This window comes from Falco punctatus (genome assembly GCF_963210335.1).
Source record: "Falco punctatus genome assembly, chromosome: 6".
In the NCBI taxonomy this organism is placed as follows: Eukaryota; Metazoa; Chordata; class Aves; order Falconiformes; family Falconidae; genus Falco; species Falco punctatus.
Window position 1 is genome coordinate 75874939 of NC_137585.1, and position 27437 is coordinate 75902375.

The 27437-nt window shown below is 42.1% G+C and overlaps 2 protein-coding genes across 5 annotated transcripts in view; both read right to left on the bottom strand.

Moving 5' to 3' along the window:
* The window catches only part of SLC26A5 (solute carrier family 26 member 5), a 36668-nt gene extending 20672 nt beyond the window's left edge, over positions 1-15996 (bottom strand). The window contains exons 1-3 of one of the 3 annotated variants that reach the window (XM_080391952.1): positions 15821-15996; positions 15048-15129; positions 1709-1922 (exon numbers count right to left, since the gene is read on the bottom strand). In XM_080391952.1, the coding sequence (XP_080248078.1) occupies positions 1709-1875 (167 nt within the window). In that variant the 5' untranslated portion in view covers positions 1876-1922; positions 15048-15129; positions 15821-15996. Of the gene's footprint in view, positions 1-1708; positions 1923-7939; positions 8006-15047; positions 15130-15820 lie in introns of those variants that run through there. The other 2 variants (XM_080391953.1, XM_080391954.1) reach the window with 2 other exon arrangements.
* Positions 15997-22792: 6796 nt separating this feature from the next.
* The window catches only part of RELN (reelin), a 321986-nt gene continuing 317341 nt past the window's right edge, over positions 22793-27437 (bottom strand). For both annotated transcript variants that reach the window (XM_080391905.1, XM_080391904.1), the window contains one exon: positions 22793-23601. In XM_080391905.1, coding sequence (XP_080248031.1) covers positions 23505-23601 — 97 coding nt within the window. In that variant the 3' untranslated portion in view covers positions 22793-23504. The remainder of the gene's footprint in view (positions 23602-27437) is intronic.

The window sequence follows — 27437 nt, forward strand, 5'->3', positions numbered from 1 at the left end:
AAGGGTCAAAAAAAATTGTCTTTCATCCCTATGCAGGAAAACAACTTTATTAAAGGCAGACTCAGGCCCCTGAAGACTAATTTCTGGACAAAGCTTAAACACAAGCAGCTACAACTAGCCCTTTATCATGTGTTGATTGCTGTTCACAAATCTTACATAACTGGAGGAGAGAATTACAGTCTTGTGAGGCTGGTGGTCAGTGGGAAGCGAAACTGTTCAAGTCCATGCACGACTGAGCAGTCACACAACACCTTTTGCTGAAATCATTCCTAGTAACAATTCCCTGAGGATAACTTGCTTTCTGACAGTGGTTTTCACTCATCAAAGTAATTTGCAGTGATTTTTCCTATTTTTATTTCCTATTTGCACGCTTCATACTTTTTTTATTATAACATATTATATACTTATGCTTTCTTTTTTTTCTTTCTAAACTATTATTTCACTAATGCTTGTTACTATCACTTGTACTGATAGGCTAATGTTAAGGCTATTTGAGAACATAACCTTTCTTTACCCTGAAAGGAAAGGCACCAAAGTCAACAACACTGATCCTTGTGCCTCTTAGCAGAGTTATTAACCTTTTGAAACCCTGACTCATGACAAATGAATAGAGCCAGGAAATAAATATCTCTATCCAGTACTGCCACGCATCATCCTTGGATTGTACAGTGGTAAGAAAGTTTAACCTTGGGTAAAAATATAACACTGAGATCATAGATATGCTTTTCTGTGTAGAACTGCAAGAGAACTGCAGAGATTTGTTAACATTTCTGAATTCTTACGGGACTAAAGTGCATGGTGAGAAGCTTACTGCTACAAGTGAGAGCAGAACTAGTTATCCACATTTCTCCATGTTTAAGCAGATTAAATCACAAGTAGTCATAGCTCAGGAGGATATAGATCCACATCTTTTACTCAGGACAGGTAAGTTTTTTGAGGTGGAATTAGGTGCCATTACCATTAGAACAGTTATTCCGTTAACCAAAACAGATTTCCAAATGTCAAATCACGTGAACAGGAATATTTTACAGACAAGCAGTTGGGCAGAAATCATTTGTTGTCTTGCAGAACAAGGTTCTAGCAAGAAACAGAATCAGCTCTGCAAATGAAGCATGGATAAATGTAAAGCTAATGAGAACTTAACTAGACTAAGTTTCTCCTCGCTATCCTCTGGTACCACAGAGCAAGAGTTGCACAGTTAAAGACAATTCCTGTCTAACCAGATGATACTTGGATTCCAAGGCAGTTAGTTAAAATTCACAGAATGCCTCTATTAAGTCCTTATTAGACTAATAATTTAGATTTCTACGCAGCTGTCATATGTCTCCACTCCTCTTCCATTAAAGGATCATGTGAATCACAAATCTGGCTGTAAGTATTTCCATGTAAAAAGGACAGATACTTTTCTGGGTCTTATGAATTCACATCACATGATTTGACTAAGACTTCACATTCCTACACTGAATATTTTTCCTTTGCATTTTGATGAAGGCAGTTAAACTAATTTATCTAACATTTTGTAATACAGTTATATATTAACATATAAAACCACATACACAATTTCATCACAGTCTTTCTGAATTATCAAAGTAGAACTAGTGCTTTTATCTTTTAGGTTTCTTTGAAGAGATTACCAGCTGTGTGCATGAATCAATTAAGAATTAGAATACTTCTAACCAATAAAATAAAGATAAGACAAAAACCCTACCGACAAGAATGTGCAATCTTCTGCCTTAAAGTCTGAGGTGTTCTTTCTCGTCTGTGTAGCTGTCCTTGCAAGAGCTTTTGGTTATATATTGGTCTTTCCACACAATACCTCTGGGTTTGCTCAAGACATGCTTCCTTTACTTGAGCATGTTCCATAGTTGATGTCATGGAGCAGGAGCCAAGGAAGAACAGTTCCACAGCCTACACTGAAAAACCTGTTGCACCAAAAAGAATTTTGGTTACATTTTTAACCTCAGACTGGGAATTTCCTTTCAAAGAATGTATTTTGACAAGCTAGAGACAAGAACTGTGAATGCAGTTTAAAAGCACCAATTAGACTGTCTGTAACAGCAGTAAGTAAAAAACCCACACTCATGTCTTTACTATAATGGAAGCCATTAATTTATGCTTCTCTTAGGTAAAGAAAGCTTTTTCATTAATTACTTTGTAAATAATTGCACAAACAAAATTGAAAGGTTATATTCATGCTTATCTGGATTTCCCCCCTCCAAGTTTTTAAAGAAAAAGTCAGTGTCGAAGGGAGATTACTTTATTGCTGAGTTACTTCCTGCTTACTCACAAACTGTCACGTCCACCTCCAAAAGACAAACTCCAGTTTTAACACTGAGAAAGCCACTTCTTTCTTCCAGATAGCCAGTCCGTTTATCTGCCTGCCTTCTCCTACTTTTCAGAGGCTTCTTCTTCCAGACAGCATCTCAAGGATGCACAACTGACTACTTTCAAAAAGTTATTCTTTCAATGGTTGTGTCATTTCTGTTATTCTCAGTCCTGCACCCACTAAAACAGGAGTCAGGAGATGCACACAATTTTAAAACTAGCCAGAAGGTTTGTAAACATCTATTCATCTGTCTGATTCAGCGTCATAAACATCTTAACATGTTTAGGAGATACTCTGATAATTCCTTTACCCCGTGTTGCCTGCTTCTAGAAATCTGGAGCAAGAAACAACTCCAAATTATGAGCAAAATGACAGGACTGCTATATCGTTAAGCAGAGATGCTGGCTAACGCTACATTTGATGACAGAACGTGAGTGCAATGGGAAACAGAGCCATAATTGTGAACAAGGCCCTTGGGCTCGAGTCCAGCAAGTCACTTAAGCATGTGTTTGCCTTCAACCAAGGCAGCTAACCCAGAGGTGTTTAATTTTTAGCTGTACATCAATACTTTCCTAGAAAAGGGTTGCCACGCAGAAATTAAACAAATTGCTACCTAAACACTCAAAGATAATCATGATTGGTCCAACGTTCTGACTCAGCAAATACAGTCTGCCTGGCAGCAAAATACCAATATCGCTACCTAAGCCTTCAGTTTGATAAAGGTGCTGGAATTTTCCATGCGGGGTTTGCTGTTCTCTATCCCACAGAGCAGACATAGCCTAGCATGTCTTCAGTTCTCATTATTTCATAAGCAATATTTTCCCTACATAGTCACAAAAGGATATTTTTACCAAAATTATATTTTTTTTAATTTAAACCATATTCAAAATTTACTTCATCTTTATCATGTGAAATAAGATACTTAAACCTTGTTGGTAAGAACAGTGTCATATCAAAGGTACTGTCAGAACTTGTTACCTTTGCATCCCTGAAACACATCTGAAGTTTCTTTTACATCTTCCTATAGTTTCCATTCACTGGGGAGCCTGAATGACATTTTGTGAAGTGTTTCCTTGTGTTATTGTTTAGAAAATTGTAACTCTCCACAGATGAATAATTTTTCCCCCCTACCTCCAGATTTTGATCCAGTCGACATTAGAATAGGATTTTTCTACCAGCAATTCCCATCTGAGCAGCCCTCTGGCTTTTTTCCCACCTCCATATTATCACATGTATCTTACTTCATATTTACAGCAATGCCATCCATACTAAGATGTACGTTTGGCCACCGACATCTGTAGTGCTTTTTCTTCCATGTCAGTATCGACCTATCCACAAATGCCACTTTCCACTTCACACCTTGCCCCATCACAAACAGTGAGCTACCCAGGAATCCTAGTGTATGAACTTCTGCCCAGTGAAACTGAAACTTTAATCACCCTAGTATCTGCTGGAAGGGCAACGCAGCAGGGCACAAGCGATCCAGGAGCCTTTTGAGGTGCAGTGATGGCACAGGTGATCGAGGAGCTGACAAGGGGACACGCTCTGCCAGACCTGATACTTATAAACAAGGAAGAACTGGTCAGGAATATGAAGCCTGGGGGCAGCCTTGGCTGCAGGGACCATGAGATAGTGGAGCTCAGCATCCTGAGAGAAACAAGACATATAGTAGGCTTACAACCCCAGACTTCAGGAGAGCAGGCTTTGGCCTGTTCAGGGACCTGCTCAGAAGAATCCCATGGGATGTGGTCTGAAGAGAAGTGTCCAGGAGAGCTGGCTGATTTTCCAGGATTACCTTCTCCAGACTCAAGAATGGTCCATCCTGAGTAACAGGAATTCAAGCAAGAGTGGTAGGAGGTTCACATAGATTAACAAGGAGCTCCTGACAAAACTCATACATGAATAAAAAGCATGTGAGGGGTGGCAGCAAGGACAGATGACACAGGAGGAATACAGAGCTACACTTTGAGCATGCAGGGACAGGGTTAGGAACGCCAAAGTCTACCAGGAGCTCAATCTGGAGAAGGACATGAAAGGCAACAAGAAGGTGTATCGGCAAGAGGAAGACTACAAAAAATGTGGGTCTTCTACTGAAAAGGTGATAAAGGACATGGTGAAAGACGAGCTTTGCCTCAGTCTACTGGTAAGATCAGCTTTCAGCAGCCCCTGAGACCAGTGGGAAAGCCTGGAGCTAGGAAAACTTAAATAAATGGAAAAGGATCAGGTAAGGGAATATTTAAACAAGTTGGACATACACAAGTCCATGGAACCTGACTCATTGACTTGATAGCCTTTTATGCTAAGATGACTGGTTTGGTAGAAAAGGGAACATCAGTGATACTCTTTATCTTGTATTTTTCAAGGCTTTGTAAGGCTGTGCATCCCAGCGCATTCTCAAAGACAAGCTGATGAAGTATGGGAAAGATGTAGCAACAAAACAGCCCCCTTCTAACCCCAAAACAATTCAGGTTCTGATTGGGATATGTACTTTCCACATTCAAGTTTGTTAAGCTTCAGATAGATTGGTTAATATTTGGAAGAGCCACACAAGTTTGTAATGTAAATCTAGATCTGGAGAGGTGTTAAGATCTCCATCTCCAGTTCCTTTCTCGTTTCTGTACATGTGCCCAGACTCTTCCAGGTACTACAAGGATATACAGAACAACAGAAGTTCAGTCCTGCCTGTATTTGTCATGGTAAAATAAATGATACAGATGTATTTGACTAACCGAACAGGGTTCAACTCCAAATCAGTTATCCAGATGATGGCGAGTGTTTGTCTGAAATACTACCAGAGGTCACAACCCAAGTTTCACCATCACTCGGTCTGAAGGTTTTTAAACCGTAGATTGAGCATTTCTGATTGTTTGAACAAGGAAGTTATACTGTACTGAATCATGAGACCCATCTAACACAAAGGAAACGTGAGGGAGGATATGATAGGATCTTGTGTTTAGCTATGGTTCACAGTGGATACCAGAACATACACAAGAAATCACATGCCATTAAAACAGGTCCTAATCTACCCCAGAACTATAGCTGGATGCATAATTTTTGGTATTCCATGTCATGTCACCAACTTCATCTTAACAGCCCTATATAACCATGTTCTCTGATGATCATTTTGAATACTAAGCTGTAGAAGATGAAAGTCTTTAATACCACCCATCTCTTTTGCAAAAGCCCACACAGAGCAAGGATTGAGATGCTTGTCTTTACAACAGATGATATGCGTTGTCCATAGAGAAGCAAAATCGCAGCATTTTGTGACTGGTTGAAGCGTCTCTCCACGTGTTTGCTGAATAGCAGTATGACAATCTGCCAGCAGAGATATCCAAGGCTTGGAAGTTCAGCCTTGCTCTTCACTCCTAGCATGCTCAAGGAACAGCAAAAGCAGGTACTGCCATTTTCATTAAAACAAAGTTTACTGCTATGATTTTTGAAAACTCCCAGAGCTTTATCAAAAGGAAGAGAAAGGCTATGTCTGGGCATTTGAGTCTTAATTAGTAGTGGAATACTGCTCTCAACCTTTGAACTTCGTGGCAAGAATAAAATTAAAGAGCTATAAGAAACACTGCCATTAATCTTATCAGCCAGATAAGAGTTGAGCTGAAGTAGTTAAAAGCTGTATGCAAAAGACTTAAGAGTTGGTGATTCTTTATCTGACTTGATAAAGGCCTGTCCTATGTCTTTACTGCTGTTATCAAATTGAAGGTGTTAAAAAAGTGAAGCAAACATTAATTTATAACACTATTACTAATAACAAAGTACTTTCTTTTCCCCATCTTGGACAATAAAGCAGGGCTGTCAAGCCACCTACACTGATTCTTACAGAGGACAATAATTTTTGATCCAGTCCACATGAATTAGACTGCAGCCAGAAAATTGATAAGGACCATGATATGGCTGCTGTTCCTTAGATTCAAAATATGACTATGGAGAGGAGGGAAAAAAAAAAAAAAAAAAAGAAGAGACATTAAGAATAGTGTACTGTGTGACTACTGCAGCTTTAATAGGCTTATAATTACAAAATGGGGCTCCTAACCTTGTGTATCTAACCTAAATGTATATGAACTACCTAATGCAACAGGGGGGAGTCAGCAGCAGATCCATTGACTTGCCTGTTTTAAAAGTGCAGAAAACCTTTCTTCTGGTAGCTAAGCACCGAGCTGCTTTAAATAGTGGAAAAGCACTAGTACAGGGTTATAGCAGAAAAATGCATCTGTTGGGGAATTCCAAGTTTGCTCACAAACTGCAAAGTCTATGAAGTATTTTGTCTTTAAAAGTACAGGTGATCATCATCAGCCAAAGGGCTAGTGGAAATGCTACCACTCTATGTAAAACATGTTCTCCCAAACATACACTGAAAAGCAGCATTACTGCAAGGTCTGCTCTACTGTCTTAAGAGGCTAGACAAAAAACCTGAGACAATTTCAGGAACCACATGTTCTCTCATTTATTTCTTTCCTCTCTGGCCTCATTCCCCAGTGTGCCCTATGCCCTTCCACTTATCCTATCACCTTCAGTGATGTGTGTAAAATTAGACCAAGCTGGAATAGAAGTATTTTTTTTAAAACAAGCACAAAGGTGTAAAATGACTGGGTGGGGTCACAAGGAATGTGCTCTCCTAGTTTCCTTGGCCTGTGCTTGTCATCCTCATTCCTCCTCCACCACTCTCACTAAATCCACGAATGAATAGATTCTTTAGACCTGTAGCCTTCATGTAAAGTTTCAAAAATTCAGAAATAACTTGTGAAGCAAATAACATTTTCCTTGTGTAAGTCCTAAGATAATAAATGCACTCTAGGAGTGAACCTTTGGTGTGGGGGGAATGATAATAAAAAATCAGGACCTTGAATTCCTATGTAGCTTTTAGACAGGCAAAATTTCCACTCTTGCACATAGAAAGGTGAGATGGCTACATAACCCGTGCTGGGTTGTGTGATAAAAAGCTCCTCTACGTGTCCACAGAGTTACTCAGAGGGACAATGGCAGGACAAACAGCCTGGGTAATACCCTGCTGGGCTACTCCCAGGTCCACCAGACCACCAAAGGCTCACCTCCACTGGTCCAGAGCAGCACAGGAGGGTCAGCTATAGGACCATGGGGGTCCCTGCCAGTCTGGGTGTGAAAGCATCTGTGTATCCCACAGTAAGAGCACAAGGGGTGGGGAGGCCACTACTGGGACCTGGGAAGTGAAGTCCAGCCACACATGCGTGCATGTGATGATCTGTACCAGCAAATGGACTGGGGCTATGAACTTGAGGGCTCATATGCCCAGCTACCAGCAACTGGGGAGACTGGGGTGCAAGAGGTAGCTACTGGGCAGACTGAGTGTCTGAGTGCAGTTGCTGGAGGGACCCACCTTGTACATACATGTGTGTGTATGTATCTCTATATATGTGTACATATTCTCACTACTGGACCTCCATCCTGCTTAGCCAGAGAGGGAAGGAGGATGAAGCTGGTGTTGCCTGTCTAATCTGTGCAACTTGCCATATATATACGTAAATATGTTGTGTATGTGTGTTCTGTGTGCTTGTGCCTGCCGGGAATGCATCTTCAGCCTTGATAGTGGTTGGACCTGGGGGTATGGAACAGCAGCAGCCTCACCTTCCTCAGGCTGTTGGACTCAGTATGACATATTTTCCTCTAATAAACTGATCCTGTCCACTGAAAAGAGCAGAAAACAGCATGTGAGGCACAGAGATCCTTGTCTCAGAAAACAGTAACAAATTACACCTATGTGTACAAATTACACCTATGTATATATAAAAAAAGATTATGTAACTGATAAGAGTATTTTATATCTCATGTTCCATGCCAAAAAATACTTTAGCCTGCAAAGATTTGCTTCATGGATGAATGAATTTATTAGTATCTTATTGGTATCTCTTATCAACCAGCAATCTCATGTTTGTTTTCAACAAGAGGATGTTTTGGGAACCTATTATGATGATTGAACTGTTTAATTAATTCCACATAAGACAAACACATGGAGCACTTTGAGCAGCAGAATACTGGTCTCCTTCCCTCTCAGATATAGATAAGAGATAGCTTCTGTTTCCAGTGCAAACATGTTGACAACCATGAGAACCCTGCAAATATGATCATACCTATTCCTGCTTTTTGTAGCTTCAGTGACCTTGGGTCTGAATCTGGCATCCTCCCCTTCTGAAATCCAAAAGCAGTAGCTAGTGATAGCGGAATCAGGTAAGTGAATCAGAATGGCACCACGGCTGATGACCCCCTTGTCATGCTTAAGCCAACTGATAAGGACATACACCCCCTCAGAGACAGGTAATCATTAGCTATCTTCATTTTCCCAGAGGCAATCCACTGCCAGAAACTTTGCTGGAGCAGTCTTCATTGTAAAGCTCCAGCTGATAATCACAGGAGAGAACATAAAATCAAGATCATGCATATACAGCAAGCTAACCCAGAATAATTTCTATAGTTCATGTGACCTCAGTGCACCAATGACCTCCAGCAGCTGGTTGATCTTTTCTGGCAAAGTGGAACAAGTAGCAGACATCAAACAAATGTCTGTGCAGAAGGAAGAAGTTACACGATACAGTTCCTTCAGCAGAGAAACCACCAAAAGAATACTCCCCCTCTGTATCTGCTTCATCAACCCTGTTTACATACATCACTAGCCTGTCAAGTACTCCATCAAGCTAAAAATAAACAAAAAAACCCCACACACAAAAGAGACAGAAGGTTGTTATTTATGACCAGAATCATTTCAGTCATCATGTTTACAGTGCAAACCTCTCAAGCCACAGGGGAAGCTGAAGGATAGTAAAACACAGTGTCAACACAGGAAGAAATGACTGAGGTGGGGGAGGGGAGAAGAGGGCATTTAGGATGGATCTATAAATTTACATTCCAGTTTCACTGCTGAAAACAAGGCATGAAGTACCTACCTTACTTAACTAATATGATGGTCTGAAATGTCTCCAAGGATCCACTACAAGCCTTTCTTCCTAACAGTTTCTGAAAGGATTTGCCCCCCCTGTAGAACAGTACCTGAAGAAAATCCTGAAGAACTGTTGCTTCTGACAAAGTCAAAAAGAACTTCAGCATAGCGCAGACACTATCTGGGAAAGTAGTAGCAGTAACTCCTTATTGAAGCTACAAGAGAAGTTCAACTTCCCTATCCATATCAGGATCTGCATTTGGAAGAAACATTTCATTCTTGGCAGCTACTTTACAATACACATTTTCTGCATGTATCTTTTGTGCACTAGGTATCAAACCAAATCCTGCAGGAGCAGTGAGTAGGACATGACTTGTGACAGATCCTGTCCCCAAATATACAACTGCTGTTTGTTTAAGATTGTATTATCCAACTGTTTTCCTATCTCCTATGTACTTAAGGGTGTTGCTTCATGTTCTAAAGGCAATTACCAGTCAGTGGGAATGACCTTCCTCAACATCTTGATGCTGAGCTTACACATTAAGGCCATGAATGCACAGCAAACACAGGCCAATACTGCTTTCTCCTGAAATATTTAAACTTCATAGTAAGCAAAATGAACATACAGATAAGTTGCTCTGATAAGTATCTCACAGCAACCCCCTGCTTTATTTATTTGCAGACTCACCTTTGCATTTCTTCTCTGGCTGACGACAAATCCCACATTTAAAATGTCAGACAGCCTTGTGTCTGTTCTTAACTACACAAGTAAAAAGACTAACCTTCATACAGCTAAAGAAATGACTCCACAATCTCAAACAGAGCAATCAAATAAGATGGACAATATACAGAAATTGCTTTGGACCAATGCTAGTTACTACTAGTTGGCGCTGAACATGTTCATACGCCAAAGGTTCTATGCTACAGAGTATAGGAATGATAGAACAACCTACCACACTCCTATCTGTTCAGTTATACTTTACTTTTACTAGGCTATTGAAGCACAGGACTTTCAGATATGTCTGTGAGGTCTTCATGAATCAGTGGCATTTATTAGGTAGAACTGAAGATACGTGTATCCTGTGAAGAGTTCTAAGACAGTAGCGGCGTTCATTATCCAAGCATGCAGTAAAGCTAAGAATCTACCTACCAAAACACCCTCTATATCAGTTTTGTAAAGATGTCAGTCCCAGAGTTTAGTTCAAACAGGTCTCTAGGGGCCAAGAGTTCTCCAACTGATTTTCAAGCATGTTTGGCAGAACAACCCACTATGAATGAATTCCTGCAACAGCTAACACTAAAACAGGGTGCCAGAATGAAGGAACCGGAAGAGCAACATGGGTGTCTGGATGAGGATCATCAAATGGAATGAAGAAAGCTTCATTGAGTAATTTTCTGGTGATTTCTTGCAAGAACCTTCCTTCCTCAGAAACACATATGCAAAAGAAAAATGTCACCAGAAAGTAGGGAAAAAGAAAACCAGACTCACTACATCTGTAGTAAGTTAAAGACTCAGGTCATCTGTTCAACTATATGGATGCAAATACAGCACCATCTATAGCATTGCAATGCCATAATGAAAAAAAAGATCATAAGCATTGACTTTTAAACATGAAACTGGCAAAGAAATAAAACCAGAAACACATGATACAGAACTGAAAACAAGGAAACATGAAGTATAGTGCAAAATTCCAAACTGAATAATGAAATGGTCCAGAGACAGAAGATAAAGAAACAGGGACAGCTTCAAAACCAGTATTATGTCAAAGCTGCATAGCTATGGCACTATCCTAGTAAAGCAGGAGATGCAGGGTTAAATCCCAATACGCTGAAGTGGTAACTGAACTCAGGTCTAGCTTCCTCTGGGAAAGGACTTTAACCATGTTATGCCATGAAGTTATGATAGCAGAAGCAAAACTTCAGTATTTAGAAAGGATATTACAGATGTCTGTATCTACAACAGATCTGTACTTTTGTTCCTTACATGACTCTTCAGACATACTTGAGCTTAGCAAGGCTCCCCAAGAACAGGAACAGGCAGTTTCCTGTGGATACCTCTGAGTAACAATCCAAGGTGTCTCCTGGATGGTATACAGAGTTTTGAATTCTGCTCCATGAAAACCAGGTGCCCAAAATTGAAATTTTGCAACACCTCATCAGCTCAATCCTTAATTTGATCTGGCCCTACCACACAGAACTCTAACAAGGATGCTTCAAATGACAGACACTGCAATCATCAATTTAGGTTGGAAAATTCTGTCCATGCTTTAATTATGAGAGGTTTTCTGAGGAGTTTTCAAAAGTCCTAGCCCTTCCCCAGAACGCAATTTCCATAAAATAAATGAAAATGAACAAATTGACCTTAGCTCTAGCCCAGTGTAGATGCCAGAGTATCAGGGTTTCAACTAATAGATTAAAATACATTAATTAGCTAAACCCCCCCCCCCAACCCCAAACAACCCACAGCAATACAAGAATGCAAATAAAATGGAATGTATAAAATGGTAGTAGGCAACAGTCAAAGTACAGCAGTAAAACTTGATCCACTGCCTGTGCAAGAGTGGTAAGAATTCTTCCGTGAAGCCTGGAGAAAGAGAGGCACCACCCAGGCAGTGAAATACAGATTCATTGTCAAAAAGCTCCCAAGAAGGCAATCACACCAGTGCTTGTTACATAGGTCTTCCCAGCTTGCTAGTGCACAAAACAAAAGAAACACAGTTAATGCTAGTCTTGGAGAAAAATAATCCAAGTTCCCCACACTTTGATCATTAATAAAATCTACATCTTATCAATGCAACTGACTTGCAAACCCATTCAACTGCCTGCACAAACTTACAGCCGTATCTTCATACCCATGGAAATACTTGACACTGTTTGTCTATAGCTTCCTCATTACCTAGGCATGTAGAAAATAAGTACAAGACCTGGATTCCACTGCTGCTTATAATTTTGAAGAGCAAAAAGCTATAGATAACAAGCTATAAAATAATAGCAATGGCAGGTCTTGTAACCATATTAACAAACACTATCAAGAAATACTATCTAGCGGGACAATAGTGTGCTGGCTAACAGATTTAGGGAGGGAAACACATCAGGATAAGGAAGGTATTTAATTCCTTAAACTTAACTAGGAATAGGCTAATTTGAGCTTGAGAATTTTAGCTTCAGCATGATCTTCTTGTGCTGAAAGTTACAGATCTAACAAATCATCAGACAGAAAAACACAAGCTTTAGAAAACCAGTTCTTACAGAAAAATTATACCAGCAATGAAATAAAAGAAAAAACAGCAGTCAGTAGTTCATCTTCTTCAGATTCAGAAGGAAGTAAATGCTGGATCATGGGGAAATGCATGAGAGATGCCAGAAGACTCTCATGTAAAGCCATTCAGAAGAAAAGTGACTGGTATGAAGAAATGAGGGAACCCATGAAAGCTATTGAATCTTGAGTTGTGAATTAAAGCAACCTTTTTAATGTTGGAGAGAAGCTGGCATAATTAATAGACAAGAATAAAAGGCTTTCTGGCTTTCTCCCCATGTGCCAATGTTAGCATGGGAAGAATGGACGGCTGAAGTAACAAAATCCCTTCTTAAGAATTTTTGCATATTCTGATTTAATCATCAAATTGAAATCCAATGTACATGCACAGATACAGTATCATTGTAATTCCATTATTCTTTGAGATCCACTGTCCTTCCATTAATCAGTTAAAGGCCTGATGCTACCACGTAGGACAATGACTTGAGAAACGGTCTGGATACCTTTAGGAAGTTGCTAGGAAAGTGACCATAATGTAAATGCTTCAGTCACTGTGCATTCAAACTGGGAACTAGAGGACAATGATATATTAAGACTTGCTCGCTGCCTATTAAATCAGACATGGTTTGGGCCTAATTATTTCTGGTTCCAGCCCAATCCTGTCAAGCTTACATTACTTGTACCTGCTACCACACTGACCTCTAGCTTGGTAACAACTGGCATAACCAGTTAAAGCTGAGTAAGCCAGCATGGATAGGACAGTCTGCACAGGGCAGGTCTTATGCCAAGAAAACATGGAACACCCCCCATCACCACCACCAAATCGTAGAGCAGAGGCTTGTCTTCTCCAGGGGAAAACTACCTCAAAACACAAAAAAAAGCAGCAGGCTCCAGAGTTACAGATTCCTTTGTAGCTCTCCAGCAGGGTTGACTTTAGCAGACGATCCGCCAGATCAAGAGAGGCAGAAGAGCTTGAACGTCTCTGTGCTTCCCTAGGCAACTCATGTGCTGCACAGAAGTCTTGGTCACATTCACAGAGGCTACAGCTACAGTCCAAATAACAGTTTAAGACAACAGTGGTCTGTCTATACTATAATAATAGTCAAAGCAGATGAATCCATATTCAGTTACTCTTTCTTGAGTTATTAGCAAAAGAACAACAGTGTGGCAGTCATGTGCTAGATCTGTGCCTCAGTATTGCATGATTTTAGTGTTGTGGTAAATAACAGCCAACTTTCCATGTGGTTTTGGAGTATTTAAGTTCTAAAAACATTGCATCCTTGGGCACAGACTACAATACCTATGAAGAACTGTGTGCCAAACATGATTTGAACCACAGTAATGGATCAGAGACTCCAAACTTTATGGCTGTTTAGTGCCCCAAGTCTTAAGATCTGATGGCTGAACCCAAAGAGCACTTCAGTAAGAACCCAGCTCAGAAAACTGGGCTCAGTTTGTGGCAGAGGCTAAAGACTTTGCCACTTCCTAGGCCCTTTCCCCCAGGATCATGCTTAGCCATCTTAACTTTTTTTAATTGTGTGACAGCCTTTAAGCAAACTGTTGCCCTACAGAGAGTTCATACAGTACAGTCAAAAAACCACATCAGCTCTGGACAGATCACTTTGGCAGAGGAAATATGGTTCAGTAATCAGAACCTAAGCTTGGAAGTAGCAGCAGGTTAGGGTTTTTTTCTTACTGGACTTAAGAGTTTTCCTTTACTGAAACTTGATTCTGGTTATAACCCAATATACCTTTAAGCATTTTAAGCTTTTAGCACAGCGCTGCTGAATTTAAGGCCCTCAAATCTACACAAGGGGGTAAATGGTATTGCAAATAAATATGCTTTATCATCTACCAACAGGAGCTTTGCATAGGTGACACTCCATTCTCTACCTATACTCTTTCCCCATCCCATTTCAGAGACATTTCACAGTACGTTGCAAGACAATGTAAAACACTTCAGGAATACTGCTAAATGCAGAACCGGAACACCTATCGTGTTTTGTGAGAAGGCTTAGAATTGCCATAAATCAAGTATTTCAGAATTTAATTACTACCACGTGAGAAAGGCCAGTGTGAGAGTTGATCCCCACAGAGTTAATTCAGTGCAAGTCATCTACACGTGCTTGCTTCTGAAACTGCACAGTTAATTACCTTAGTTTTTCCATTTCTACAGCAGCTAGTAAAGTAGCTTGTTACTTATGAAAATTCTGTAATATAAATCAAGACACCTGTTAACACAGAATACATTCTACTGCACATCTAGTAGAAGACATTTTAAAAGTCTACATGAAAATTTTAATCTCTGTGAAATCTTTGGACAAAAAAATTATGCATGCACATTCTGCTGAATCATCAGCAGAAATAATGGCAGAAATTTTAAAGTTATTTTTCTTACTACTGGGCTATCTCTAAATGCCTGCTGCAACAGCCATCTGGGTTGTCTGAAATGTTGAAGCATCCTGGAAACAGCTTTCAATCATATTTCAATGTTCAGACAATTAAAAGTTTTGCAGTAACAGCACAGCAAATTTAAGCCGACTTACTTTTCTAGCTGGCTTTTCCTGGTCGCTTTCACCTATCCCTTCTAAGGGGTTCAAAACGTTCCCACAGCTTGCAGACCAGAAGTTGAAAAACACCGACACAGGGAAACTCACAATCTTATTCTTTGCCAGAGAACTGGGGGAGGTGAGGGTGGAGGGACAGCTCAATCAGGGTTTTGAAGATTTTTGGGTGGAAGCTAGTAGCAAAGCACGTTATTTCTTGTTATTACAAGTCCTCGTGGACAGCAGACAGCCACTCTGACCTAAACCGACAACCCGCAGCTTAAAGTCAACGGGCTGCAGTTACCAGAAGAGGAAATGACTGATCTCTTGTAGTTTCCCCCTCTTCTTTCTTTCTTCTTTTTGCGAGCTAGCCCGGGTGTTTCGCGTGTCCCTCGCCGTTAGGCGCAGCGTGGGCGCCGCTCGCCGCCCCGCGCGTTGGTGCCGGCGCTGGGCAGGCGGCCCGCCCGGCCCGGCCGCGCTCCCGGTAAGTGCCTTTCGCACCGCTCCCGGCGCCCACGTAGCCTCGGCAGCCCCGCCGGCGGGCGCGGGGCGCGGGCCAAGGCAGCGGGGGACGGCACGGCGAGTAGGCGGCAGCACCGTGTGAGACCCCTCCGCCTCCCAGGCCAGCCCCCCGCCCGGGATGACTAAGCCGGAGCCGCGGGCACCGGGGGAGCGCGACCCCGACCCGGGCGCTCCTCAGGGCGAGGCGCGCCCCTCGGGAGGGAGCCCCTCACACCGCCGGCCCACGCACGGCACGGCCGCGCTCCGCTCACCTCCAGGCGCTGCCTCCGTCCAGCCCGCCGGTGAGTCACCCGCGACGGCGGCCGCTCACCCGCTCCCCTCCGCGCCCAAGGTGAGCGCCGGGGGTGCGGGGCGGGCGGCGCCGGGCCGCCAGCCCCCGCCTCCTCCCCTTGCCGGCCGCCAGCAGCGCGGGCGCGGCTGGGACTCGTAGTCCCCCCTCGGCCCCCGCCGGGCGCGCGCCCGCCGCCGCCTACAAGTCCCAGGATGCCTCGGGGCCGCCCGCGCGGCGCGCGTCTGGGGGGGCTGCGCGCGCCCGCCCGGCAGCGCCCTTCGTGCCGCGGTGCCCGGCTGCGGCCGACGGCCCTTCTTCCCTGCTACATTTGCTAAATATAGTAAAGTATATTTCAGGTTGAAATACCAAACCGTGACCGGGGAGCGCGGGGTGGGCGCTGGTAGCGGTGACACCCCGCACAGGTGCGGCCTGGGGGCTGCTGTTGCACTGAGGAGGGTTGTGGTGGGTGGTGCTGAGGCGCGCTGTGGTGGTCCTGGAATACACCTGTTGGGTTGTCCCCAAAGTCCAGAGAAGCTGCCTCGGGATTCACTGTCTGATTTGGAAACGTAGACGGCAATGCTCTGACTAATAAGAAATGTGGGGTACGCCCCAGGCATCCAACAGGGACGCGTGCTAGTCGTGTAAATGATCGTCAAAGTAGAACGTGCTGAAGGACTTCATGTTGACTGAATGCTTCAGGAGACTTGATGATTATTTTTCTTCTTTTTTAATGAGGAGCTTATTTTTGCTAGCTCCGCTGGGTGAAAAACACACTCACCCTGGGCCTCGGGGGTGGCCAGCCTCCTAAGTGACTGGTGTGGCTTTTTATTTCTTTAGGGGTACAAAGGATATATAGTTATCAATTTCTTTGTGAATACACAGGAATTAGTTGTGAAATATCTTTACAGATCTCATCTTTCAGTCTCCAATTTATAAATGTTTTCCAATGTAATGATGGCTTGCTTGCTGTCCCACCCAGGTGAAAATGTTTACCTGCTGCTCAGTTTCCTAGAGATTTGGTTTTGTTTATAGAACTGGTAAGAAAAAAAATTTAAAATTTTTTACGCACTGAGACCGTGGCAAAAAATTGTAAAACTGGTGTCTACAGGAATGTATAATTTTGAAAACCTTAAAACTATCCCTTGATGTGTTAGCCCTTGTTAAGAGTTTAAGAGTAACTTCAATAAAATTTAAAGGAATTCAAGCTGAAATACGGTACTTTAAATTTCAGTATTGTCAAACAGAAATTTCAAGGTCAAAACATTTCAGAAGTTGCATTTTAAATAAGAAGTTTGTTAAACCAGTTTTATCCAAAAATAAGCTGTAACAAAAAGGCATTTTGATGAACAGAGTGATATATACGATACACCACATACATCGGACATTATGTGGAATGGTGCTGGATGCCATGGTTATACAGAGCTGGGTAAATGGAGGTACTTTGGAAAGACATCTGTTTGATTCATATTTATTTATCCAGAAAGCTACTTTTTCCTGAACTTGGGCAGGTTAGAATGCAGGTGTAATTACCTTATAAAGGTGTGGCGTCACCACTAATGTACTGCAATTGTGAAATGCTTTATTACCGGTAAAGCATATATTACAGTAACATACCACAGACAGACCTGTACTTACACACCCCGCACAAAGAGGAGGGAGGGGAGAAAGCCTGAAACAAACATGGGAGTAGCAGATGTCCTGCTAGAAAAACCCACAAAGGTATAAATCATTTTGACAGTTACAGTAGTCCACACTGTGGATTATGTTACACTAATTGTGTCAATGGTTGCCTTTAAATACAGGCTGGTTTTAATTTCTTGTGCACATTTTGGCATGAAGCACTGGGAAGGTTAATAGTTCTTTTTATTGCTTCTTTCCAGCATTGTCTAAAATGGTAAAAGATGCTTCAGTTCTTCAGCTCTGAGAGAAGGGCGGGGATTAATATAGTGCTAAACTCAGTAGGGACAAGATGAAAAGAGTATTTTTGGTCAAAACAAGAAAAGGGAGGGGAAGTCAGTGTAGAATAAACAATAGGGACAGTTGAAGAGACTAAAAAATCCCCTGTGGAGCATAATTGGGGGAAATTAGTTAATGGGACACACGCCACTGAAGCTGTGTGATGACAGAGCACCCAGTGTGAGCTTTGAGGGCTCATCTGGCTCACAGGGGATGGAGCAGCGGGAGCCACTGCTCTCCAGCAGCCTAAGGAAAGCTGCGAGGCACTGGCAAAGGCCAGATCTGGTGCTTACGGCTGCTTAGAGCTACAGTTGTTGGGCTGTTTAGTTCTCAGTTTCCTCAAACAACCACGGATAGTGAGCATGGGCACAGGGGCTAGCTGAGGGGCTGGGGAGTGTGGAGACTTCTGACACTTCTGCGTGTCTCATTGGCATGGACATCTGAGGTTAGCAAATGGTATTAGATGGGCTCCATTGATGGGGTCACTCCCAGCCAGTCCCTAACTACACTCAGAGTTCTTCTAATAATTTGACAGCTTTCTAAGGTGAAAGCCCCCCAGTAATATTTGACCATGGAGTGTGTCGTAAGTCCTAGGACAGGTCAAACCAGCTGAATTGGTGAAGTCGAGGTGGACATTTCCAGATTGAAGTGGAACGCATTTAGATTTACGGGGATTTTCCCACTGATTTAGGTGGCTTGCTTCTCGAAATGCTCCTGTTAATTAGTTACTACCTACATCCTATACAGATTAGTCAAGTCAAGCTTTGATATTGTCCATAATAAGACAATTATTCTAGCAGAGGTCCAAACATTAGGACATTTTGCTTTTTACCACCTGAAGTTCCTTGAAAGTGGCTGAACTCAAATGCTTTTAAATGTCCCTTGAGAAGGGCATGTTTTTAAATGAGCTATGCTGGGTGTCCAGTCATGAATATAAACCAGCTGAATGGCTTTGTGTGTGCCCTTTCTAAGCCACTTGGAGCAACATGGTCTCAGCTGAAGGCTGGCGAGCGTATGGACAGTCAGTGTGCAGGGAAGGAGCTCCTGTGGTATCAGCAAAAGCATCCCAATGCGGCCGTGGCCCTGAAACCTGTGAGTGCCCAGAACCTCCCAGAGTCCCGCCTTTGGCCCAGAGGCAATCAGGGAAGCAGCCGAGCCCTCTGAAATAGCTTCTTTGCCACTGACTTTTTCACAGATCTCCTGTAGTGACACAGCTCAAAAAGTGACACAGCTCAAAAGCACAACCACATCCTCTTCCACGCTGTCCCCTCCCAAAGCAGCTGAACAATCTTGTTTTCATTCAAAAGAAATACAGATTCAAACTACAAACTCGGCATTTGTCAGTACGGTATTCCTCCATTCCTGCAATACCATTGTTACTGGGCCCCTCCTTGCTGGGTGCTGGCTCAGACTCTCCCCATCAGGCTCTGTGGTAATTAGCTGTGCCCAGGCCTAAGTCCTTAGGCTTGCTGCCAGGTTGGTCCCTTCAGCTGAGCCAAGAAGAACACGGGGGGGGGGGGGGGAGGGAAAAACAACAGTCATAAAATATCAGTAATGTAGGAGAACACTAGGCAGCTCGTCCATATGCGACCCCTATGACTTGTGCAGCCTCATACCTTACGGTGGTTTCTTTTGGCAGCAGATCCAGCATCTGTGGAGGCTTTGTCTGCTCCTTCACAGGAGATGTGCTGCAAGCGGGTGTGTGGTCTCAGCTGCTCCAGGTTGCTAGTAACCCTTGAAGAGCTCTTCAGGGCCCTGCTTAAGGTAGGCAAGCCCTTTTGGTGTTCCGCAGTTGGCGTGAGGCTCCCTTACCAGCTCAGGATTAAGGTAGCTCCCCTCTGCAGGTAGCTTGTTCCTGCTGTGCCATTGTTGGGCCACGTTTAGTTAAGCCTCGCTACAGAGCTGAGCTGAGCGGGGTTCATCTGCTGTGCTTTGCTGCTTGTGCATGGACCTTTCTGCATCCCTCCACGGGGCTTACAGAGCCTTGCGGCTTCCTGCTTGGATAGTAACCAAACCCCATTCCCCACTGATGGATTAATGATGAGGTGATGCTGTGACAGCATTTCCACCCAGTGATATTTGCCCGGAAGGATTAGGAAGTAAATAAAACATAGATCCATGTTTATGGCTGTTGTCATGTCTCTTTCCAAGCGTTTTCCTTTCTAGACTAAACAAACCAACTCTTTCTAATTGGAAGCTCATGGTTTCAAGGCTCTTGTTTCTGTTGCTGTACTCTGCAATCTCTCCACTTGTTTACATCTGTATTTAAGTGAAGGGCTCAACAGCTGACAACTTCTGTCTATATATATTTAATGTGTTTTACCATAAACACTTCTATTGATACAATGCAAAATGACTTGTTTTTAAACTGCTCTATGCTGTTGATTCTCTTCCTGTAGTTCTGCTGCCTAGCTAGATATCTTCCCATTTTGCATGCTGGTGCCTTGCTCTTTGATAGTGTCTTGTCCTTGAGTGCATTTGCTGTGTTATTTCATTTCTACCCGTTTCTCTAAATTGTCAAGTTCATACAAAGCCTAACTTGATCCTTCAAAGTACTTGTGCTCCACGCATTTCCTCCCATTAAGGTAATACTACCACCTTTGGATGAAGCAAGCTCAAGAGAAGAACATTTAGGCAAAAATATGACTTCAGGTTTTGGTTGTCCCAGGAAGTTCAGCAGGTCAGCGCTTCACCTTCCTGTATTTTTATTTCATTTCTCGTAGGTTCTCCTTACTGTACTTGAACATGGGTTAGGAAGCTGATGGGAGAAAGGAGGAAGACTATAAGGCATACTAAAAATATCAATTTTCATAGTTACGCCTGCAGGTTTTATACCAGTAGATAAGCTTATTTGTTAGCGCATTTTACAGCAGTATCGCTTTTATTGCCATTGTTGATGTGCTATGTCACTCTAGTTATTTTAACAACTATTTAATATCAGGTGACTCATGGCTTTCAGTCAGATGGGAGGAAAAATAAACCAGCACATACATTGAGCATGCCATATGTGCGTGGGACCTCGTGTGCTCTAGGAATGGAAAAAAAATGTAAGGAAGAATTTCCTGGAATCTGGAAAGGGCAAATGACAATATCACTTGGGAGCTGACCATCAGGGCTGATTTTCTTGAGAAAAGCCTGTGCGCAGTTTGTAGTGAGTTCTAGTGAAATGTCTCTCTCAGTAGTCATGATTACATATATTATTCAAAAGAAATAAATACAACTGTGAAAAGCAGCTTCTCTGATTATGCTGCTCTCTTACCTGGAAAGAGAAATCAGATTAAGTGCCTCATTGTATCTAAGGTCTTTAAAATAAATTATTTCCCTAGCAACACCCTAGCTGCACATGCATTTTAGATTGAAATATCACCCTTCTATTGACATATAAGGGCAAATAAAATTATCTTAAAAAATAGGAGCATATGTCCTGCATTTTTGTTTGTTCAATGGGCGAAACCTTTATTACAATATTTTAAAATCTCTTGCCCAAACATTAAGCTATTATATTAATAACCTCTTTTTTTTCTTTCATTCCTGCTTTTTCTCTGAATAGATCCTTTATCTTGTTTCAAGGATTGAAAGCACCCACATGGTTCTTCAGTACAGTACGGCGGGTTTGCAGCTGCGGGGGGCTGGGCTGTTGCAGTACATTTCCAGGTCTGTCAAAGGTCTGTTGCATAATTTTGACCAAGCCAAGGTATTGACTAGCTGGTCACTGAATGACCTCCTTGTTTCCTGCACTACTAACATACCTTTGATCAAAAACCTCTTAGAATTAAACACATTTTAAGTGGCTGAGCATGGGTGTGTAACAAACATCATTCTGGTTCAGACCCATATGGTCCCCAAAGCAGGTGCATGTGACGTAAGAGCACAGCAGGTGTACATGGTCCTCCTCTCTAATGAGGAGCGGCTGAGGGAACTGGGGCTGTTGAGCCTGGAGAGGAGGAGGCTCGGGGGGGACCTTACTGCTCCCTGCAGCTCCCTGACAGGAGGCTGTAGGCGGCAGGGTGTGTGTGTGTGTGTTGGTCTCTTCTCCCAGATAACAAGTGATAGGACAAGAAGAAATGGCCTCAGGTTGTGCCAGGGGAGGTTTAGATCGGATATTAAGAAAAATTCTTCTCTGAAAGAGTGGTCAGGCCTTGGAAGAGGCTGCCCAGGGATGTGGTGCAGTCACCATCCCTGGAGGTGCTTAAAAGAGTTGTAGATGTGGTGTTTAGGGACATGGCTTAGAGGTGGACTTAGCGGTAGGTTTATGATTGACTTGATGATCTTAAAGGTCTTTTCCAGCCTAAGTAATTTTAAAAATTAGCAGCTTTGCCTGTTTTGAACCAGGTTGCTTATGTGCTGCACTGTAGTTCTCAGAGCCTGGAAACACCATTTTGCACATCACATACTGGGTTCGCAGATAAAGACAAGAGAGAGTGTGTACTGGTCTGTGGTCCCGTTTTCTTCCTTGCGCCAGGACCTGCTCCAACGAACATGTTATGCCCACAGGTGGGACTGGGAAAAATTCTTGGTTTGTGTTATTTGCAAAGTGCTGTTAAGTGCGATGTACTAAATATTAAAACATGCCATTGATGTCTGCATTAGAATCTAGGTATTTAGTAAAAGAAGTTGGTTTGTGATTTCATATAAAGCCTGCATGGTTTGAAAAGTCTAACGTCAGAATTCTTTGTTGACATTATTTTTATTGAAGCATGGATCTTTAGCTTGTTTCACCATAAAGTGAAGCATTTTATTTATGATAATAGACAGTTTAGGGCTATAGGGGCATTATAACGTTGCTGGTGTAGATACAACTTCATCAGAAGATACAAACATGACCCGCAATAGAAACAAACACCAAAGAGAACACGATGAAATGTTCACTGTTTACAAATCACTTCATTACTACAGACACCAAATGGCAGTTACTGTAAGTAAATCAGTTGCAAAGAACTGACTACATTTAGACAGGGAATTGGGAACTTCTGTCTGGGGCTTCACCCACAACTCCTTAGTAGAAAAAAGTTTAATGTCAAGCATTCTTTTTTTATCCACAAAACAATGCTAACCAACAGACATATCAAAGAATAAGACTGAAGGATATCAACGCCTTTACAACTACTTTTGCAATTATCTTCTTGATTAGGTACTTTTTTTTTTTTTAATACATTTTGTCAAAAGGTAAATAGCTGAAAAATCAGCAGCAAAAATATTACAACAACAAAACAAGTAAATACAGTGCCAGTGTGTCATGTTGTAGTAGAGAATACAAAGAGGACAAACAATGATAACTTAATCATATAAAATGACACAGAGCTGAAATACAGTGCACTTAAATACCTACGTGACAAAGAATGTTAAATTCTGTACTTAGTATGTAGGTTTTTTTAAACATAAAATCTGAAAAGTCTTTGTGCTTAAATTTTTTTTCCTGTTAAACAGAATTAATTGCTTACTTCCAATACTGCCACTGTAACTGATATTACAACAGATCACAATTTTCACAGACACATCAACATTAAAACATTTACCTATGAGAAAATAAGTCACTTCTCATTAGTTCACAGTGCGAAAAAGTGGTGTACACTCTGTCTTGAGAAAGGCTTTCAGTTATTCATCAAGCCAGTTGCAAAAAAGTCCTGATACCAGACGCAGTGCTAGATTTAAAGAATGGAAAGCAACACATCACATGTTGGGAGGAAAAAAATAAATTTCTCATTTCTTCATGGATATCGTCTAAGTGACCTTCGTCTTCTGTTGTAGAAATGCCTGAGCCCATGTTGCCGTGAAAAATTCATCATGTAATTTTGTTTGCGAGTGCTGTTAAAATCAAAGGACGGAGGAAGAGAAGAGTGTCAGTTTCTTTTATATGTACTTTAAATTCTTTCGAAGCAGTGAGCTAGTGGGACAGATTCTTCTTTGTCCTTGCATGACCTTTCAAGCCTGTGTAAAGTGGTGTGAAGTGCGCCCTTTGTACAACAGCAAGGTACAAGGCAATTGAGAATCTGTCCCACTTCGCTTTTATTTTTAACTCATTATCTTAGGGAAATGTTAAGAGCTTTCAGCTAATGAAAACTTGTGCTGCCTAGGGCCAGATTCACTAAAGCTGTATGCACTTCATATCCTTTCAATACAGGGCATCTCTTTACAGTCGTTTTATACTCCAGATATCCTTCTGTCTTTTACAATTAACTGCTTTATCTTGAGAACAGAAGAAAAGCTTTACTCAACTTCATTATCTTCCACTTTTACCATAAAGGAAGTAGAGCACAACACTTCTATCCAGACTTAAATTTTCCTTCCCCTGTACACCTCCATCCAAAATTAAAGGAAGATCTGAGAAATAAGCATCATCACGTCTGGCAGGAGACCAGGCAAGAGGCAGCCTGACTGCAGCGTACTTGAAGAAGCAGCACTTCACTTGTTTGGAAGAGGTACCTTGAGGACAAGACCCACCCCAACTTAATGTAGGTTTCTACCTCTTCCATTGAGGGCAGAAAGAACCATGAGAAGGCAGCAGTGGACAAGACAGCTGTCTAGGACTCTGGCACCTGAAACCCATCTGACTCCTAAGGGCTGGAACCCAGCTTCAGTTTCCAAATTTTAGCAGCTTTGTAAATGGAGCCGTTAAAATCTATGGTGCATCCTTATGAGTCTGCTTATGGCCTACACCTTGGACAGAACTGCACATACAGCACCACAGACCCTACTGCCTCTGCTGTGGCAGGGGACGGCAGAACAGCCACAGAGCTTCGTCTGGCTGTGCCTTTTCTTGGTGTGTTTACATACATACCCAAACCCTCAGCGCATGCACACAAATACGGGCCTACATAGATCTACAGCCAAACTGCATTCAGAATTACATGAGAATGAAAAGGTTTGTGTATTCTGAAGTTCTGATAAAGGACGTCTCCTCTCAGACCTACCACTTGCAATGCACTTGGCCAGACATACAAAGCAGGTGAGACATTGCTGTAAGAGAGACTGTGACTTGAGCTCTGCACTGTAGAGTCCCAGGGTATGGGAAAGACCTTTCGATCAGAGGACTACTTAAAAAAATTAAAAGTGTCACATACCACTGCCAGACTCTCGGTTTTAGAGCTACCTGACCCCCTTTCTCCACATAGAAAAATGGCATGCAAGATGCTCCCATAGATGCAGTCAGAGGAGGCAGTTTCCTTAAGAGATTGAAGCACTGTGTTAACCATGCAGGCCCCAAGGACAACTCCAACAGGTGGAAGGAGCTTCACCAAGGAGAACTGCTGATGACTGCATGGCCCAGTTTTCTTTTGGTTTCCAGAGGAAAGGAGCTACGAAGGTGTAGTGAATCTGTGCAGTCTCAGGATAACTTCTGACTCCCCCTCCTAATCCTCCCTGCCTGCTTAGGACCTTGTGCTTTCTAGCTTTGTCTTGCAGTGGGAGAAGGATGCCTGGCCTAAGCATCTCTGCTGCAAGGGACTGGGTATTACTAGGACCCTCCAAACCAAGAAGCCCATCAGATTTTAAAGGTGATCTGTGAAGTAAAGGCCTGCAGTAGACATTACAGTCAACAAGTCTCCCATTTGTGGGTGCAAGGCAGGTTTTCACTTGCGAGCTTTCTTTGTAAGAAGTAAATACTTATACTGTAATCAGACATACGCTCCTCTGTAGTGCATAAGCTTACTTTAGTGAATATGGCCCTTAGGAAAAAGGAATAATTACCTACTTTACAAAATACTTATCATCCTTCAGAGGCAAAGATAGCTTTTGCTGTAGTATGCTAATTTCATCAAAAAAAAAAGCTGTATAATAAAATTACACCCTTTTCAACAGCTAATCTAGAACACGATTGACTAAACTGAATAAAAGCAGTTGTGTCAAAATCTAGGTTATAAACCCCTAAGCAAGTCCAAGTCACTTATGAACTAGTTTTCCAAGGCTTTGCAAATTGTTATATTTTTTTCCCCACTAGAATGTACATACAAGAATGAAATTCAGTCCAGCTCCTGGTGACAATGAAAGCAAACAGATCTACACTCGGCACAACTTTTGGCACCCTCACAGTAAGGCAGAGCTCTAGAGCAACTGGCAGTTAAGAGAGGGGTTAATGTTTGAGGTTGACTAGTCCTGACTTTCACCTGACTTCTTCATCTGAGATGGAAAGGTCTGTGCTGAATTGCAAGAGTTTTGTGTAAGAGAGTGACTGCAGTGACTTTGTATAGTTTTAATGCCACTTGGTAGCTCAAATGCAAAGAAGCCTTGAAGATCAGTCTTTGTTCTGATCCTGTAGTCATCTCAGCAGAACATTACCCTCACTGCAATGCCAAATGCCTCACTGAGGAAGGCAGGAGGGAAATCATAACCCTGAACCCACTCTGGAAAGTGGCTTGGAGGAGGTCTTAATCTTGCCTTCCCTTTCATTCCCATTGCCTGGGAAGTGGGTGGTTCCTTAGACACTGGGCCCTCAAGGTGACATCTCACCTCTGAGGAGAGCATTAGAACCGTGAAGTGAGGATGGAGCACCTATCTGTTGGGAGAAGGCTGCTCTGCAGCCAAAATACAGGAGCCTGGGAGAAAGCACAGCCCAGCTATGAGTGGCCTTACTTTAGGTACATGGGACCAAACAGAGCCTGTCAATGTGTTTTGCTGACAAAATTGCCATTTCTGGACCTGGTTAAATTTAGGATTAAGCTTGGCTGCGAGAGCCTCAGCTTGGGCAAGACTTGGACAGCCAGGGAACATATAGTCCTTGGCCCAGGGGCCTTTGCGTTCCCCCATCTCCCTCCTGCCTTTGGTCTGCTCACATTCAGCATCAGCTCAGCAGAGATTTTCAGGACTCATTCTGGACACTGCTAGGTGCACCTAGTCTCTATTTCACTTCAAATGATACCATTTTGTATCTGGCCTTAAAGTTATGATGAAGGTGTTTAAAACAATGAACAAAGAAAAAACAAAAAACAAACAAAAAAAAACCAACAAGAAAGGAAAAGAAAGAATTGAAAAAAGGAACAAAGAAAGGGTTACATAATAACTTAAAAGAGATTTACTTATCTTTTATGTGTATCATTCTGTCTTGTCATAAGATGATCAAGAAGTTACAAAGAAGCAGACATTTATGTCTTACACTGAACACCAGAGCAGTGCAGTGTGTGAAAAATAAGAGAAATCTAAATTCTCAAGAATGAAATACTTATTTTTTTTCCTTACACTGACATGGCTCAGACTTGTCCTCACTAAGATCTGAGACAGGTTTTCCAACTACTGGTTGGATGCCACATAAAGACGTCATGCCTGCTATAGAAAATGGCATGATTTTCACTCTTGCTATAGGTAAATATATATACCCTATGTATTCTAGTATCATGTTATGTTGTATAGTGTGTATAGTCTGGTATCCACAAAATGAGAGTAGGTCTATATTTATTTTTCTGAATTAATTTTATATATTGGTAGGAGGCAAGCACTGTATAAGAGAGATTGATAGTGCTTTATAAGATCATGGTAAGAATTATATAATATAGATTGCAGGAGTACTTACGCATTTCTTGCATTTGGTGGATTTAAGAATGTTTTCAGTACTATTAATAACAAATGTAATTAGTATTTTCACAGACTGATAAAAGGCTTTACCATACTTTTCCTGTTGTTTTCTTGTTTGGAGCACCCAATATGTGCCG